This window comes from Protopterus annectens, chromosome 4.part0, assembly GCF_019279795.1.
Source record: "Protopterus annectens isolate FY-2018-M chromosome 4.part0, PAN1.0, whole genome shotgun sequence".
Classification (NCBI taxonomy): Eukaryota; Metazoa; Chordata; order Ceratodontiformes; family Protopteridae; genus Protopterus; species Protopterus annectens.
In genome coordinates, this window is record NC_056733.1 from 124,834,828 (window position 1) to 124,853,135 (window position 18,308).

General features: G+C 47.5%; 1 protein-coding gene across 1 annotated transcript in view; it reads left to right on the forward strand.

Moving 5' to 3' along the window:
* The window catches only part of LOC122800226 (dynein axonemal heavy chain 17-like), a 17,083,451-nt gene that overhangs the window by 1,932,092 nt on the left and 15,133,051 nt on the right, over positions 1-18,308 (forward strand). Inside the window, exon 7 of the mRNA XM_044069720.1 lies at positions 2,402-2,527. Within this exon, the coding sequence (XP_043925655.1) occupies positions 2,402-2,527 (126 nt within the window). The remainder of the gene's footprint in view (positions 1-2,401; positions 2,528-18,308) is intronic.

Sequence of the window (18,308 nt, forward strand, 5' to 3'; positions counted from 1 at the left end):
GTTGAAGTAACTGCCTTTCTTCCAGCCACCTTACTTTGCCTGCTTTTTCCTTTAGTATTGCCAGGGTTTTTGATGTATGTATCTTAATATATATATACATATATATATATATATATATATATATATATATATATATATATATATATATATACATTTATATATATATATATATATATATACACACACACATATAACCTACTGTTGGATTTGTTTTCAGGGCTCTTGTCTCTCCTGTTTCTATACAAAGAGCACTGAAGACATTGTTGCTGTAACTATGTTTATATGGAGCTCTTCCCAAACTCCTGACAAAGCACGTGGAAGGTACCCTAAAGCTTAGCAAGTTCATCAGTCACAAGGGGTAAGACCCAAATGGCTTAAAATACTGTAAGTTTACTTACACAACTCTTCTTTCTCCCTTGTTTTCCATCTGACTAAGGGCAGACATAAGTTACCTTATAGGACGAACTTGCACAGAGATCAAAAGGAGCTTTCCCATTCATCCAAACTTACAAAACCCAAACCTGACCGTGGGGATGATCTGATTTCAATTCCGTGTAGGTACATTTTCTCTGAGAATATGCTGCAGATATTGCAGGAGGCTACGAAGCATTTGTCAAGAAAATCTTACATTTCCAAATTGAAGAGATTTTCTATTTGATGCCAGAAGAAAAAAACAGGACTCTTATCAAATGGTTATTTCCAACATTCTTTCATATCTGAGTGAGCTGATCAGTTCAAGGCTGGCATATTGTTCCATTAAAGCACATTTGTCAGTAATATCTACCTGCCTACCTTTTGTGCCTCCTCTTTCTGCTAGTTTTGTGGTCAGACAGTTTTTAAAAGGCATCCTGCATAACAGGCCACAAAGAAAATCTATTCCTCCTCCTGGAGACCTGAATTATGTTCTAGAAAAACTGATTTGTTTCCCTTTTTGAACCTGCTTCCTTTTCTTTTCTAAAACTTTGTACATGGGAGAGAATCTTACTCATAGCTGTTACTTTAGCTGACAGTTGCAGAGCTGCATGCCCTTATGGTCTCTCCTCCTTTTCTCATTTTTCACAAAGATAGGGTATCCATAAAAACAAACCTTTCTTTTATGCCTATGGTTGTTGAAAAATTATCTTTAAATCAGTTGAATAACCTGCCTACCTTCTTCCTCTGCTCTCAAAATAAGGGAATAGGATTTTACATTTGTTTGATGTTTCTAGGCAGCAAATATTTTATCTTGACAAGACTAAAGCTATTAGAATGCCTGATCAACTTTTTATTTTATTTCAGGGTAGAAAGCTAGATTATCCTATCACTAAATAAACAATGTGTAGATGGATTTCTCTAGCTATTTTCTTTTGATATTCTTTTCACAGGAAAAATCTTCCAGGTGAGATAAAAGCCCATTCTACCAGAGCTGTTGCTTCCTCTGGTGCCTTTTTCTAAGCTCTAGACGGAAGATCCACTCTACAGGCAGTCACTTGGACTTCAGTTCATACATTTACTATGCATTACTGTTGCCTTCTCCAGATCCAGGTCCAGGTATGGTTTTGCTACATGCATTCCTCTAAAGAAGTTTGGACTCCAGTTCAGTTACTCAGCCCTCGTCCCTCACTTCTCTCTGTAAAAGATTTAGGAATCTTCCCATTCATAATCAGTACTGCAGCAGTGATCCAGTAGGACGTTATAAAGGACATAGTAATGTTGTGTTAGAACTAACCATAACAGCAGCTTTCTGACTGGATCACTTTTGCATTACTGGAACCCAGCCTCCTTTCTCCAGTTCTTCTGTCCATTGTGGAATTTTCACACATTTCCCCCCTTCTAGTTGTCATATCTTATTTTACCTCTCCTCTTTTGCCTCATTTCTCTTCTTGTCCAGAGCAAGAAAGTCCTAAGTATTTTCATGCCCATACACCTTTTATGTACTGCATTGCAGTCTCACACTTGGGATATATGTCAGCTGTATAGTGCAAGAAGAAGGTGCCCAAGCTTTGGTATGCTGACAGAAAACACAGTATCCTTGGCAGGGCACTTCACATTAGTAATCAGTACTTCAATGGTGATCTGTTCAAATGTCTACTGTTATGGTAAGTTCATACACAATGGTACTATCTGGAGAAGGGAGACTATGCAGATCATTGTAGGAAAAGGGGATGGATTGAAGCCTGTGGAAAATTTAGATGGCAGGCTGACTAGTCCTGTTGGCTGAAGTAGACAGACATGGATCTCAAAGAGCTGTAATTATGGTAAGCGCATACATTTTTTCATTTCCATGTATTACTTTATAGTTTACATTTCATGGTACGAAAAGCTGTAGTACTGCATATTTACTGCATTGTAGTTTTCCAGGTTATATTTATTGTGATTCACAGGAAATCGTGATAATTGTTGTTGTGTTCCTCATTTTTAGCTACCGCAAATTATTGATGTAATGATGCATAACATATGCCTAGTATGGATTAATTCACGTCATTACAACAGACCAGAGAGGATCATTGTGATTTTACAAGAAATATGCAACTTGTTTATAGAAATGGTATGTATATACACCTTTGAAAGTGAGCACATTGCTGTAATATTTCCAGGAAGGGCATAGTATAGTTTCTGAATTAGGCTGGTGCTAAAGTCAAGATAGGTTCTTATTCTGAGAAAGACTGTCACCAGTGTTAATAGCTTTTATACTGCTTTGCTTTCTTCTGTCATGTATTTATAAGTACTGATATTCTTTTGTAATGTCCTTCAGCATCCACAGATATGCAACCTTTTAAATAGTGATCACATATGACTCGGTACTCTTTTCTTTGAAACTATTGGCTATAGACCTTTTATGTTATATTATCATTTTTTTCTTCACAGTTTAGTAAAAAACATCTTGCTTATAGTACTTGCTTTTGACATGCAATTGTCTCTGATTTTGCTAAGAAATAGATTATCTCTGAAAGACTGGAATATTCCCGTCAATGAAAAGATGTATTTCTTTACTTATGAAGAAGTTGATCAGATCTATTTGTCACTTCCTAAGAGTGATAAGTCATTATGTTGCTTCTGATGAACTGAAATCTCTGAGATGATATTAAAAGAAAATTACATCTGATATTGTTAATCCTTGTTCATTCCTTACGTATGGGTATCGGTTCTGACCTCGGAACCGAGCCGGCCATTTTCCAAACTCATGTCAGCTACAAACTCTCGAGCTAAACTCTTACCCATAATCCCCCTCTCCTTGTTACCCCAGATTTCGTTTGCCGCATTGCCATTCAGTCGTGTCAAGCTGCTTCTCTTGAGCTAAGTATAGATATTTGTTGTCAGACTAGTCATATGTATAACTTTTTCTGACAGAAAAGTTTCTATTTTGTTGTCTCTTACCCTATCGCATTTAGCAACCATATTTTCTTGAGTTTTCTTCTCTTTACTCTGCACCTTTTACCGCAAGGTATTTCTCCCTTGCCGTTGTTGGTAATCTCTTCCTTCTTCATCATACCTTCGGGTATTCTTTTGTACCATTGCTGGTACCCTTTCTACTGTCCCCTTTTTTCTATCATGGCAGATAAGAAAGGTAGTCCGGGATTTAAAAGATGTTCTGATTGTGGACACAAATTACCTACATCAGATGCACACTCTTTGTGCGTTTATTGCTTGGGTGTGTCCCACTTATCTGTTGACCCGCCCTGTGCTATTTGTAAAAAATTTTCTAACAGAACCTTGTTGGAAAGGAAAAATAAGTTGTTGCTGAAGGGACTTCTCAACTCTCCCTTTTCAGAGGCTATTTCTGGGTCAGAGGCTTCAACCCCTCCTAGAGCCCATAAGAAAATTTTGGATGATCCTACTAAGGCCAAGTCTTTGACTTCGTCCCCAGCTGGGGGCTCCCGCCAACCAAGACCTAAGAAGGCTAAAGTTTCTGCTTCGGAGCTCACTCAGTCATCCCCAGTGCTTTCGGTGTCTAGACCTTCGGCACGGAGGCCTTTGGCACCATCAGTGATCTCGGCTCCGTCTTCTCCTGTGGCCTTTACTATATCGGCACCGAGGGGCTCCTCGGTTCAGACTATTACGACTACTACATCTGCTCCGACTGTTCAGTCGACGCAGACCTTGACCACGTCGGCTCCGACATGTAACTCAGAACCGACGCCTCAGTTACTGGCTCCAGTTTTGTCGGTTCCAGCTCCGGTACCGGCAACCAGTTCGGCACCGAACCTTGTGTCAGTGCAGACCATGACCTCAGCACCAGTGATTTCCTCGGTGCATACACCTGTAGTCCAGTCTCTATTGGCAACGTTGTTCTCGATGCGGACTGGTGAGGTGGGCACCGAGCTTGCCACTTCTGTGGACAGACCTGTTTCTCTCTCAGTCTCCGTGAGGTCCACTAGAAGCCTTTCTGAACACGACGTGTTGCGTCTTGTGGATCAAGTGCATTTGGCCAGAGGTATCCCGCCCCCCAGGACCTATCCTTCCTTGGGAGGTGATCACCCATCTCAAAGACCCCTTCTTATTCTCCTCCTTCATTGCCTTTGAAGTCCATTGATATAGCACAGTCTTCCCTCTCTGCGGTTTCCTTTATGGATCTCACTAAGGAACCGCAGTTGCCTTCAAGGCAAGAGAGGTTTACTACAGCCCAGGATGACAGTTGTGACAGGCCTAATTTGCTGTTCCACAGCCATCTGGGGAGTCCGAGTCGGCAGGCTGAGCCACTTAGGGGAGGGGTGACCCCTGTCCTGGACACTCACCCCTCTTCAGATGGACCAGCCTTTCAACTGATGGAGAAGGGTCTGGCTTCTGCTGGTGATACTGTGCTGTCTATCCCCTGCCCTCCTCTGGTACACTGTTTTCACAAGTCGCACCTAGCAGACACCGGGTGCAAGGGCCTCAGGACATATTCCCACAGGAAACCCCCTTTCCGCTATCTTCCCCAGCTTCTCCCTCTGAGGAAGTCCACCGGAAAAGTTTGTGTAAGAGGAAGCACATGGACTCCACAGAGGAGTCCCTCACTGAAGACACAGACTTTGATGAGGGGGAAGGATCCCCTTGGTCACTCTCTGAGGTATCCTTTGGTGATATCCTCAAAATCCTTAAACAGAGAGGTGACTGGCAGCCCTCTAATCCGACCTCTGAAGAGTCTGTGTTCCTGCAGGCTTTTCACGCCCGGCCCCCTACCTCCTGGGTTACTCCACCTGCCGATGAACTTGTCTGGCTCATTGTGCAGCGTGAGTGGAAGGCTCCTGACACCATTGAGGCTATTCCCTGGAGGCCAGATAAGATTTTGTCCCCTCCAGCTACAGATCCCCGTTGGTCTAAAGGTCTTCCTGTGGATGCTCTGGTGGTGGCGGCCGCAACAAAGAAGGATCTGGAGGAAGAAGAAAGACAGACTGTCCGTCCGCCTAACAAAGAGTCCCGTGCCCTGGACAGGATAGGGAAGCGCACCTTTGCATCAGCGACCTTTACTATCAGGTCCCTGAATTATATGGCACACTTTACCAGGCTTCAAAGGGATCTGATTTCCGAGTTCTCTGAAACCTTGGCCGGTGCCTTGTCTGATGAGGTCCATGACAAAATGGCCTCTCAGCTGACCACCATTGAATCAATATCTAACTCCTCTATGCGACTGATATCTCACGCATCAGAAGGAGCAGCTAGAGCAGCGGGTTCAGCTGTGGTCTTGAGACGATAAGCCTGGATGCACTTGTACAATTTTGCGGAACCCTTTAAGGCTTCCTTTCTTAACGCTCCCATTGAGGCCTCTTCATTGTTTGGACCCAAAGTTAAAAGCACACTGGCCAGATGTGAACAGGACTGTAAGACCCTTTCTGCCGTAGGTGTCTGTTATTCTTTCCCTCAACGTGCTTTCTCCTGAAACCAAAAGAGTGGGAAGATATGGTTCAAGAAACCTCAGGGTCCTTTCCGTGACACACAGGTTGAGTTCTCCATTAGAGGCAGAGGGGGAAACTCAGAGGGAAGACGGTCCTTTTGGGGCAGAGGGGGTCCGCGTAACCAGGGTTCCAGGGACTCTTTCCCTGGCCAATCCTACCAGCGCTCCTGAAGAGTGGCCCAACTCCTTTCCTCTGGAGGTGGTTGGGGGTCATTTCGCCTTGTACCCTTCTGTCTGGCTAACCATCACCACCGAATCTTGGGTACAAAGGATTATAACCAGAGGTTATCATATCCCCCTTCGATCTTTGTCCAGTCCCTTCAAAAAAACCTTCCCGACGTTCCACCCAGTCAAAGGGAAGAAGCAGCACTAGAGATAGAAAAGCTGCTAAGAAAGAGAGTCATCCAAATAGTCCCTCCAGACCAGATAGGATCCGGATTCTACTCAAGACTATTTTTGGTGCCAAAGAAAACTGGGTACTGGAGACCAATTTTCGATCTCAGTGTACTGAACAAGTTTGTGAGAGTACAAAAATTTCGGATGGTCACAATACGGTCTATCCTCCCGCTTTTGGAAAAAGACGATTGGATGTGCTCGATAGATCTTCAAGATGAGTACTACCACATAAAAGTGGGCAGGCCATCAAGAAGATTTCTGCACTTCCGTGCGGGAGCCAGTCACTACCAATTCAGAGTACTGCCCTTCGGACTCTCTACAGCCCCCAGAGTGTTCACAAAGTGCATGGCAGTCATCACAGCTCACTTGCGACTACAAGGATTCCAGGTGTTTCCATACCTAGACGACTTGCTCATTTCCGCCCAAACCAGACATCTATTTGAAGAAGCCCTGGTATATTCTTTCCTCGCTGCACAAAGGCTGGGCATAACTATAAACTGGCAAAAATCCAATCTCACCCCATCTCAGTCCACAAAATTCAAAATTCATAGGGGTTATCTTAAATACAAAGAACTGCAGAGCTGCCATTCCAGAGCTCAGAATTCTAAGTATAAAGCAACTGATCCCAATCCTTTCAAGGGAGAAATCCACAGCTCACTCTGTCCTACAGCTGTTGGGTTCCATGGCAGCCTCCATCACCTTTGTCCCCCTGGCCAGGTTTCATATGAGGCTTCTACAATGGCTACTGCTCACCCAATGGTATCCTTTTCAGCATCCTCTTTCAGCCAAGATTCGAGTAACCCACGGGTGCAAACAGGATTTAAATTGGTGGATGACACACAATCTGTCACAATGGTCTCGCCACTTCTCCCTCCAGCAACCCAATGCTATAGTGACCACGGACGCCTCCCTGACAGGGTGGGGAGGGCTATGTCAGTGACAGACAGTCCAAGGCACTTGGTCCGAATTGGAGGCCCAACTGCATATAAATGTTCTAGAGCTGAGGGCAGTGCTTCTGACATTGCAAGCATTCCATCCCTTGCTGCCATCTGGGATGATTGCGATTCAATCAGACACCATGGCGGTGGTTTGGTACATCAGCCAACAAGGTGGAACCAAATCTTACCCCCTTTGTTGAGAGGCCATGAGGATATGGCAATGGGCGATGGCTACCAACCGTTTTCTTCTAGCAGCGCACATTCCTGGGAGTTCCAGTGTGATAGCAGACAGACTCAGCAGGTGCGTTCTCCAACCTCACGAGTGGTCCCTGAATCCCTTGATAGCGGCAGAGATCTTCCACCGCTGGGGCTGTCCTTGCTGTGACCTCTTTGCAACCCCGACCAACTACAAATGCAGCAACTACTTCGCCCTGATTCCCCTTCCGGGACAGACACCCAGGGACACTTTAGTCCACGATTGGCCCTCTGGTCTTCTTTATGCATTCCCACCTTTTCCCCTCATTCCCCAGTTTCTGAAGAAAGCTTGTCGGTTGAAGAGCAAGGTGATCCTCATAGCACCATATTGGCCTTGTCAGAGTTGGTTCCCCTTCCTTTGGCCTCACCTACTAGATGGATTCTCCATCCAACCCCGGAGTTGATCTCACATCCACAGAACCTGATTCATCCCAGCTTGGACAGCCTGAAGCTCACAGCTTGGCTACTCCAATTCCCTTGATTGCCAGGCAGAATGATCTTTCTTTGCCAGTACGTGACATTCTCATCGCATCTCATAAGTCTTCCACTAGAATTACTTATCTAAGCAAGTGGAAAAGATTTACCTGTTGGCTGAAAGAAAAACAAGTAGATCCCTTCTCAGCACCAGTGTTGATAATACTAGAGTATCTGGCCAACCTTTTTCAACCGGGTCTATCGGCCTCTACCATTAGAGTTCATTTGGCTGCATTATCTAATTTCCATGAGGGTGTCCAAGACTCCTCTCTTATGCCACACAAATTGTGCAAGACCTTCATAAAAGGTGTGAATCATCTGAAGCCACCTTTTAGAGAACCTATTCAACCATGGGATCTGTCATTAGTTCTACAAGCTCTGACAATGCCACCCTTCGAACCAGCTGCTTCTTGTGACCTCAGATATTTGTCATGGAAAACCTTGTTTTTGGTCACCATTATTTCTGCCAGACGTATCTCTGAGCTTTAAGCTTTATGCATCAAGAGTCCATACTTGATTTTTCATAGAGATAGAGTGTCTTTGAGAACTAATCCTTCATTTCTGCCAAAAGTGATCTCTGAAATGTCCATTAATCAAACCATTGAATTGTCAGTTTTCTTTCCCAATCATTGAAACAGAGGAAAGTATTGCCTACATGCCCAAGATATTCACAGGCAAATCCATTTTTCCTTAAACAGGACTAGGTCCTCTCGTAAATCTGACCAGTTATTTTTGGCCTATTCTGGACCTAGACTAGGATCTGCTGTTGCTAAGGTCACATTAGCTAGGTGGTTGAAAGACTGCCTGACATTCTTTTATACACAACGTAATATTCCATTGCCTACTACCATGAAGGCTCATTCAACAAGGTCGGTGGCAAATTATGCTGCCTTCCATGCCAGAGCATATTTACATGACATCTGTGCAGCTGCAACTTGGGCTACGCCTCATACCTTCATTAATCATTACAAATTGGATTTGGCCCACACCCCCACTACTTAAATATACTTACTCTGAGATGGCACTATAGTGAAGGAAAGGGAAATCTCCCATTCCGCGCTATACGTGTAAGTGCAAAACGGAAGATTTTCCATTCCTCCGCTATAGTGCAGTCACGGAACATTCACATTTAAACTGCTAGGGTAAAGGAGGACCTGGCCCCCTACAATAAGGTAAGTTAACTTTTTAATGTTAAGTTGTCAATCTCGCCTTCATTCTTGCTGGATGGGTTCGGAGCCGATCCTCGGCTCCGACTCGGCACTTGCTAAGCTCGAGAGTCACTTTTACCAGCTCGAGGCAGCCCCATATCCCATGATGCAAGGCGGTAATTACCCAGATCTCGTTTGCCGCTTCGCTAATGAGGTCATCCTTTTTACCAGCTCCTGGTAAGTGATTTTTTCATTGATATTTGTCAGGTTTTAGGTCCCAAAACCCTAAAATTTTGTTACTTAGACTTAGTTAGTGATCCTCTTTCACTTAGCTCCATACCCATTCCCCTTAGTTCACTCTTCCATAGTTTCTGAGTTTCGGGCCTTAGGCCTTTCCCACCCTCACAGTTCCTGTCAGATTTTTCCCTTAGGTGTGTGTGTGTTGTGTCACTGTTAATAATAACTAATTATTTACTTTTAATAATAATTTAGTTATTAGTATCTTTTTTGGTCTGATTGTTGTATGGGTGTGCGTTTTAGGTCAGACATGTCTAAAGATACTAGGGTCTCAGGTTTCAAGAAGTGTGACTCGTGCTGTCAGAAGATGTCTCTGACAGACGGTCACACTTCTTGTATTTATTGCCTGGGACCCCTACACCTGCGGACTCCTGTGCTATATGTCATTCTTTCAGCCAGAGAGTCCTGCAGGAACGTAGAAATAAGTTGATCCTTAGGGGTCTACTTAAACCAGAGAGCTCCCCGGCTAAAGTCGGCTCCGGGAAGCCCTCTAAGCCACCCAAGACCCAGGCTTCGGTGTCCAAGTCTGTGGTCTTGGTTCCGACTCCGCCGGAGTCGACATCGGCTCCGTCCGGAGCCGATCCTTCCTTGTTGGAAGCTTCTGTGCCGGCGCCTATCGGCACCGATACCTTGGCTTGGGCACCAGTGTCGGCTCCGTCTGGAGCCGACACCCCAGCGTCGAAGCATGTCTCGGCTCCGGCTGGAGCTGAGATATCTTTGTCTCCTCTCGGAGCCAACAAGTTGTCGGCTCCGCCTGGAGCCGAACGTTCCTCGGCTCCGATGGCTCCGTCCAAAAAGAGGTCTAGATCTCCTTCTTTGGAATCTATTCACTCGGCTCCAGCATCACCTTTGCTTTCGGAACGGAGCCATCGGAGCCGATCATCGAGGTCTTCCAGGCTTTCAGACCACGATTTAGAGAGAGTGGTAAGTAGGCTATTAAAGTCACGGGCACTAGCCCAGATGCTCCATAGCCCGTCTCATCAGACGTCAGCTATTATACATCCCCCTGAAATTCCTCCTTCGACTCTCCTACAGAGCTCGGAGCCGGAGATTATTGGTACCATGACTGCTGCTGCGTCGGAGCCGATACCACACTTTTCGGCTCCGTCGTCCTCGACTCCTATCTCCTCCTTGAGACCTTCCTTGGAGGGATCCGGGCGTCGGGCTTCCCTGGTTGGTTCCGAGGGGGCGAGTGGCATCGGACCCTTGTCCGACCCCGTTCTCCCTCTCGGAGCTTCGGCCTTGGTGAGCTCGGCCCCGACATCTGCTTCGGAGCCTTCCCTTTCGGTGGGACCAGGGATCTCTCTTTCTTCGGAGTGGGATCTCTCGGCTGTCCCTGGGAGGGGAGCCTTCGAGGTGATGAGGAGTGTGCTAGCCCCAGAGCTTAGCCAGCAGTCGGTTCCTTTAGCTCCTCCCTCTATGGTGCCTGTAGATGCCTCTTCCCGCTCTCTTGCTCCTGGACCCAGAGATCCATCGCCCCAGGTTTCCACATTGGGAAGGACTTCCTCTTCCGAGGTTTCTCCTGATCCTTCAGGTGAACCCCCGCGTAAGAGGACCTCCAAGAGGAAGCATTTAGACTCCCCTGAGTCTACAACATCAGATACCGATTTAGATGAGTCGGAGGGGTCCCCAAGATCTCCCTCTGAGGATGTCTCCTTTTCAGACATCCTTGAGCTCCTGAAACAGAGGGGGAACTGGCCCTCCATTAACCCCTCCGAGGATGAATCGGTATACCTGGAGGCCTTTGGATCTTGACCCTCCACCTCCTGGGTGTCTTCGCCTTTCGACCCTCTTATGGAGGTCATAGCTCGAAAGACGTGGGCATCTCCTGATTCGGTGGAACCAGTCCCTAGGAGACCTTCAAAATTTATTACGGCCCCCGCAGAAAAGCAGTTTCTTACTAAAGGTGTCCCGGTTAATGCCATGGTGGTGGCGGCCGCCACTAAGAAGGAACTTGCAGATCCTTCCGTACCAGTCCATCCTCCTAACAAAGAATCCAGGACTATGGACAGGTATGGTAAGCGGATGTTTTCCTCAGTGACCTTTGCTATGCGTTCGCTGAATTATTTATGTCACTTCACCAGACTTCAAAGGGACAGCCTTAAAGAATTAGGTGAAGTAGTACAGGATCCTTCAGCAGCAGGGTCTCAGGAAAAGATTGCTTCTCAGCTGGGAATCCTTAACTCTATAACCAACTCCTCCATGCGGCTCATTTCTTATGCAGCCGATGGGGCGAGTAGAGCTGCAGGCACAGGAGTGGCTCTCAGACGTCAGTCCTGGATGCGGCTCTGTAATTTTGCAGACCCCTTTAAGGCGTCCTTCACAAACTCTCCCTTTGATGGGTCAACTTTGTTTGGCCCTCAGGTGAAGGACACGTTGACCAGGTGTGAGCAAGATGGTAAGACTCTTTCTGCCGTAGGAGTCCGTTTCTCCACTCCTTCTAGACCTTACCCCAAAGGTCAGAAGGGAGGGAAAATGTGGTTCCGAAAATCACAAGGAGTCACGCCTGACGCACGTGGTCAGTTTACCCCCAGAGGCAGAGGGGGTAATAATACCAGACGCCGCCCTAGGGGCAGAGGGGTTCCGCAGAACCAGGGCTCCAGAGAGCCTCTCTCTGACAAGCCCTTCCAGCATCCCTGAGGTGTTGCCCGACTGCCCACCCTTGGAGGCATTCAGGGGAAGATTGTCACTGTACCCAGAAGCCTGGCTTTCCCTCTCTCAAGACAAATGGGTACAGTCGATCATATCCGAGGGTTACAAGATTCCCTTCGAGGAAAGCCCCTTCCCTCAAAAAGGTTCCCTTCCAGACGTACCACCCGGTCTAAGGGAAATTGCAAGATTAGAGGTGTCAAAGCTTCTAAGGAAAAGGGCCATCCAGCCAGTACCAAAAGATCATTTAGAGTCCGGAATCTACTCAAGGTTCATGTTAAGTTGTCAATCTCGCCTTCTTTCTTGCTGGATGGGTTCGGAGCCGATCCTCGGCTCCGACTCGGCACTTGCTTAGCTTGAGAACTCCTTTTACCAGCTCGAGGCAACCCTATATCCCATGATGCAAGGCGGAACTACCTCAGATCTCGTTTGCCGCTTAGCGAAAGAGGTCTCCTTTGCCAGCTGAGGTAAGTGATTTTCTTGGTAAAATCAGAAAAGCTATAGTTAGGGTTTTATTTTCCCCTTTTATTCATAGTATAGTCTGTAGTGAGTTACAGCCCTCCCTATTCCCTTGTTTTTCAAACTTTTATAACCTTTTTATAACCTTTAGTGTAAAGTTTTAGTTAGGCCTAAAACCCCCATTGGTTAATCCCTTCCTGTGTGTTGTGTGTAGGGGATTAATTTTGTGTGTTTTTTGGGGTTTGTGTGTGTTACTTCCTCCTAGGTCATGTCTAGGGAAGGCAAGGTCTCAGGCTTCAAGAAGTGTGACTCGTGCTGTCAGAAAATGTCTCTGACAGACGGTCACACTTCTTGTGTTTATTGCCTGGGGCCTTTGCACCTGCAGGACTCCTGTGCTTTGTGTCACTCTTTTAGCCAGAGAGTCCTGCAGGAAAGGAGGAATAAGCTTATCCTCCATGGCTTACTTAAGCCAGAAGGTTCTCCCTCTAAAGCAGGGTCTGGGAAACCTTCTAAGCCACCGAAGGCTCAGGCTTCAGTATCCAAGCCTCCTCCGGTGGCTCCGGCTCCGTCGGAGCCGAGATCGGCTCCGGCTGGAACCAATGTATCTACCTTAAAAGTAGTGGGTTCGGTGCCGGCTGGTTCCGATACCTTGTCTACTGTAGCCTTGTCGGCTCCGGCTGGAGCCGACACCTTATCCAGCATCGGAGCCGAGAAACTTTCGGCTCCATCTGGAGTTCAGGGGACTTTGGCTCCGATGGCTTCGTCCCGAAAGAGGTCTCGGTCCCCTTCGTTACTGAGTATCCACTGCCCGGGTCTCCTCTTTTGTCGGAGCGGAGCCATCGGAGCCGATCTTCGAGAACTTCCAGGCTGTCTGACCACGACTTGGAGAGGGTGGTAAGCAGGCTGTTGAAGTCTCAGGCACTGGCCCAAAAGCTCCATAGCCCGTCTCAGCAGACTTCGGCTATAGCCTCACCCCTTGAACTTCCTCCTCCGACTCCACACCAGAGTTCGGAGCCGGAGCTTCTCGGGACAGCGACTGTTTCGGTGCCGGAGCCTATACATCCTTCGGCTCCGTCGTCCTCGGCTCCGATCTCCTCCTTGAGGCCTTCCTTGGAGGGATCCGGTCGTCGGGTTTCCATTGTCGGCTCCGAGGGGACTAGTGGCATCGGACCCTTGTCCGACCCCGCTCTCCCTCTCGGGGCTTCGGCTTTGGTAAGCTCGGCGCCGACATCGGCCTCGGAGCCTTCCCTCTCATTGGAGCAGGGAATTCCTGTTTCCTCGGAGCGGGGATATTCCGGTCTCCCGGGGAGGGGAGCCTTTGAGGTGATGAGGAGTGTCCTGGCCTCTGAGCCTGGTCAACAGTCCATCCCTCTAGCTCCTCCCTCATCAGTGCCTGTAGACGCCTCTTGCCAGCCTCTTGCTCTCAGGCCCAGGGATCCATCGCCCCAGGTTTCCCCACTGGGAATTTCCTCCTCTTCCGAGGTTTCTCCTGATCCTGCAGGGGAACCCCCTCGGAAGAGGACATGTAAGAGGAAACACACGGACTCCCCTGAGTCTACTACATCTGATACCAACTTAGATGAGTCGGAGGGTTCCCCACGATCCCCCTCTGAGGATGTCTCCTTTTCAGACATCCTTGAACTCCTCAAACAGAGGGGGAATTGGCCCTCCATTGACCCCTCCGAGGATGAGTCGGTATACCTGGAGGCTTTTGGATCCCGACCCTCCACCTCCTGGGTGTCTCCGCCTTTCGACCCACTTATGCAGGTAGTGGCTCGGAAGGCGTGGGTGGCTCCAGATTCTGTGGAACCTGTCCCCAGGAGACCATCCAAATTCATCACGGCCCCTTCGGTCAAACAGTTCCTTTCCAAGGGTGTCTCTGTGGATGCTATGGTGGTGACGGCTGCCACTAAGAAGGAACTGGCGGATCCTTCAGTACCTGTCCATCCTCCTAACAAGGATTCTAGGACCATGGACAGGTATGGAAAGCGGATGTTTTCTTCAGCGACCTTTGCTATGCGTTCGCTGAATTATCTTTGTCACTTCACCAGGCTTCAACGAGATATTCTCAAGAAACTGGGTGAAGTAGTCCAGGATCATTCTGCTGCTGGGGCTCAAGAAAAGATTGCCTCGCAGCTTGCAATCCTGAATTCCATATCTAACTCCTCCATGCGGCTCATATCCTATGCGGCCGATGGAGCGAGCAGGGCCGCAGGCACAGGAGTTGCTCTTAGACACCAAGCCTGGATGCGGCTTTGTAATTTTGCGGACCCCTTTAAGGCGTCCTTCACTAATACCCCCTTTGATGGTTCGGCTTTGTTCGGACCTCAAGTGAAGGATACCTTGACCAGGTGTGAGCAGGGCGGTAAAACTCTTTCTGCCGTTGGAGTCCAATTTTCCACTCCTTCTAGACCATATCCCATGGGTCAGAAGGGGGGGAAGATGTGGTTCCGTAAAGCCCAAGGAGCTACACTGGACGCACGTGGTCAGTTTACCCCCAGAGGCAGAGGGGGTAACAATAATAGACGCCGCCCTAGAGGCAGGGGGGTCCTCAGAACCAGGGCAACAGGGAGTCTCTTCCTGAGAAGCCCTTTCAGCATCCCTGAGGTGTTGCCCGACTGTCCACCCTTGGAGGCAGTCGGGGGAAGGATATCACTGTACCCAGTAGCCTGGCAATCCCTATCTCAAGAGATGTGGGTACAGTCGATCATATCCGAGGGTTACAAAATCCCCTTCGAAAGGTTTGCCCGACGTCTACAATCCCTTCCAGACATCTCACCCGGTCAAAGGGATTTGGCACAACAGGAGGTTTCAAAACTCCTAGAAAAAAGAGCCGTCCAGACGGTGCCGGCAGACCAGGTAGGATCCGGCGTCTACTCGAGATTCTTTTTGGTCCCCAAAAGGACGGGAGATTGGAGACCAATATTAGACCTGAGCAATCTAAACAGATTTGTCAAGAAGGCAAGATTCCGGATGGTCACGCTTCAGTCCATTCTGCCATTTCTGGGCAAGGACAACTGGATGTGCTCTATGGACCTTCAGGATGCGTACTATCACATAAAGATTCACAGACGCTCCAGAAGGTTTCTCCGCTTTCGGCTAGGGACCAGTCATTACCAATTCAAAGCACTGCCCTTTGGCCTCACTTCAGCCCCCAGAGTGTTTACCAAATGCATGGCAGTGGTCACAGCTCATCTGAGACGTCAAGGATTCCAGGTGTTTCCATACTTGGACGACTGGCTCTTCTCCGCCACCACCAAGTGCCAGCTTCTTCAGTCCAGAGACTACACACTACAACTTTGCAGGAGTTTGGGAATTTCAGTAAATTTCGAAAAATCTTCTCTGCTGCCTTGCCAATCTATCACCTTTATAGGCGCAGAATTAATCACCGTCAAAATGTTAGCCAGACTAACAGATCAAAGAATTCTGGACATCCAAAAATTCGTTCGGATTCTATTGCAAAGCAACAAGATCAAAGCCAGATTTATACTGAAGGTTCTAGGTCTTATGGCTGCGGCCATTGTTCTTCTACCACTAGCTCGCTTCCACATGCGTCTTCTGCAGTGGATGCTATTCACGCAGTGGTCGTACCGCAGCCTTCCGATGAGGCACGAAATCTTAGTCACACAGTCGTGCAGAGCTCATCTGAACTGGTGGATATCTTCCCCTCTTCTTCATCAGGGCCGACCCTTTATTCCCCCTCCTCCAGTTGCCACAGTCACTACGGATGCCTCTCTGATCGGGTGGGGGGGGGCATTATCAGGGCAGGATGGTCCACGGGACGTGGCAACCCATAGAATACCATCTGCACATAAATGTCCTGGAGATGAGAGCAGTGCTTTTAACGTTGCAAGCCCTCAACGACTTTCTTCCCACGGGGACTATTGCAGTACAAACGGACAACATGTCCGTGGTCTGATACATCAACAAACAGGGCGGGACCAGGTCCTATCCGTTATGTCGAGAAGCTCTCAGACTTTGGCAATGGGCGATCTCTTCTCAGCGGTTTCTGATAGCAACGCACATCCCCGGCAGGTCCAACCTATTGGCGGACAGGCTGAGCAGATCCATTCTGATGCCTCACGAGTGGTCTCTCAATCAATCTGTAGTGGATTGGATATTTCTAAAGTGGGGCACTCCTTGTTGCGATCTTTTTGCTACTCCTCAAAACAACAAGTGCCCCGATTTTTTCACTCTCTTTCCCCTTCCAGGCCAACCCCTGAGAGACTCTCTAACCCAGGATTGGCCCCGGGGACTTCTGTACGCTTTTCCTCCCTTTCCCTTGATTCCACAAGTCATTCAGAAAGCCACCGTTTTGAGAGCCAAGTTGATCCTCATTGCCCCATATTGGCCTCGACAAATTTGGTTTCCGTCTCTGCATCGTCACCTTCTGGTGCAGCCCTGGCATCTGGACCCAGTTCCGGATCTCTTGATCCACCAGTCGGGTCAGCAGCACCGGGCCATTCATTCTCTCAACCTCACTGCTTGGTTGCTCCACTTCCTTCCCTAGCCAGGCTACCGATGATTTCTGACTCAGTCAGAGACATTTTAGTGTCTTCTTTGAAGTCGTCCACTAGGACTGTTTATGCTAGCAAGTGGCGACGTTTTTCTATTTGGGCAAATTCCAAAAATATTGATCCCTTTACTGCTCCTGTACATTCTGTTTTGGATTTCCTGGCGGAGGTTTTTCATTCAGGATCCTCGTCATCTACAGTCAAAGTACAACTGGCTGCTATTTCCAAGTATCATGTTGGCTTGCATGACAATAACATTATGTCTCATAGATTATGCAAGGCCTTTCTGAGAGGAGTTTTTCTCCTAAAACCACCTATAAAGCATCCTCCTCCGCAATGGGATCTAAACTTAATGTTGGCATCCTTGATACTACCTCCCTTCGAACCGTCTGCTTCATGTTCTTTGAAGTTATTGACCTGGAAAACTATATTTTTACTGGCTGTCACTTCTGCAAGAAGGGTTTCCGAGATTCAAGCTCTCTGCATTCGTTCCCTTATTTGGTTTTTCATAAGGACAGGGTATCATTAAGAACTAACCCTTCCTTTCTCCCCAAAGTCGTGTCTCAAACCAATATTAACCAATCTATAGATCTACCAGTCTTTTTCCCAAACTATTCCGACAGAGCTGAACAGAAACTGCATTTTTTGGATGTCCATCGTCAGCTCGGGTACTATTTGCATAGAACTAAACAATTCAGAAAATCGGACCAATTATTTGTCTCCTATGCAGAAAACAGGATAGGTCTCCCAGTTTCTAAAGTGACCTTATCCAGATGGTTGACTTCCACCATTTCCTATGTGTACTCTCTCAGAGGCAAACAGCAATCTTCTAAACCAAAAGCTCACTCAACCAGGAGTCTATCCACTTCTGCAGCTTTTCAGGATAGACTTCCCATTGATACCATTTGTGCAGCAGCTACTTGGGCTACGCCTCATACCTTTGTCTCTCATTACAAGTTGGACTTGGCCTCCAGAGATAGGGCCAGTTTTGGTTCCACAGTTCTCAAGAGTCTGTTCCATTGAGCCACCCGGGATCCAGGTGCTAGGACGCGTCCCATCCAGCAAAAATGAAGGCGAGATTGACAACTTAACATTTAGAAGTTATGTACCTACCATAACGCTCCATGTTAGTTGTCTTCTCGCCTTCTTTCTTCGTCCTCCCTCCTTCCCCCTGGCCTGGACAGATCTTGAAGAGTTCCTATTAGGTTGTTTTCCTCCTGAGCCTTCATATGAGGACTTCTATTAGGAAATTGTATTCCTATTGTTAGGATAGTCTTTAGCAGGGTAGGTTAGCTACCAAACGAGATCTGAGGTAGTTCCGTCT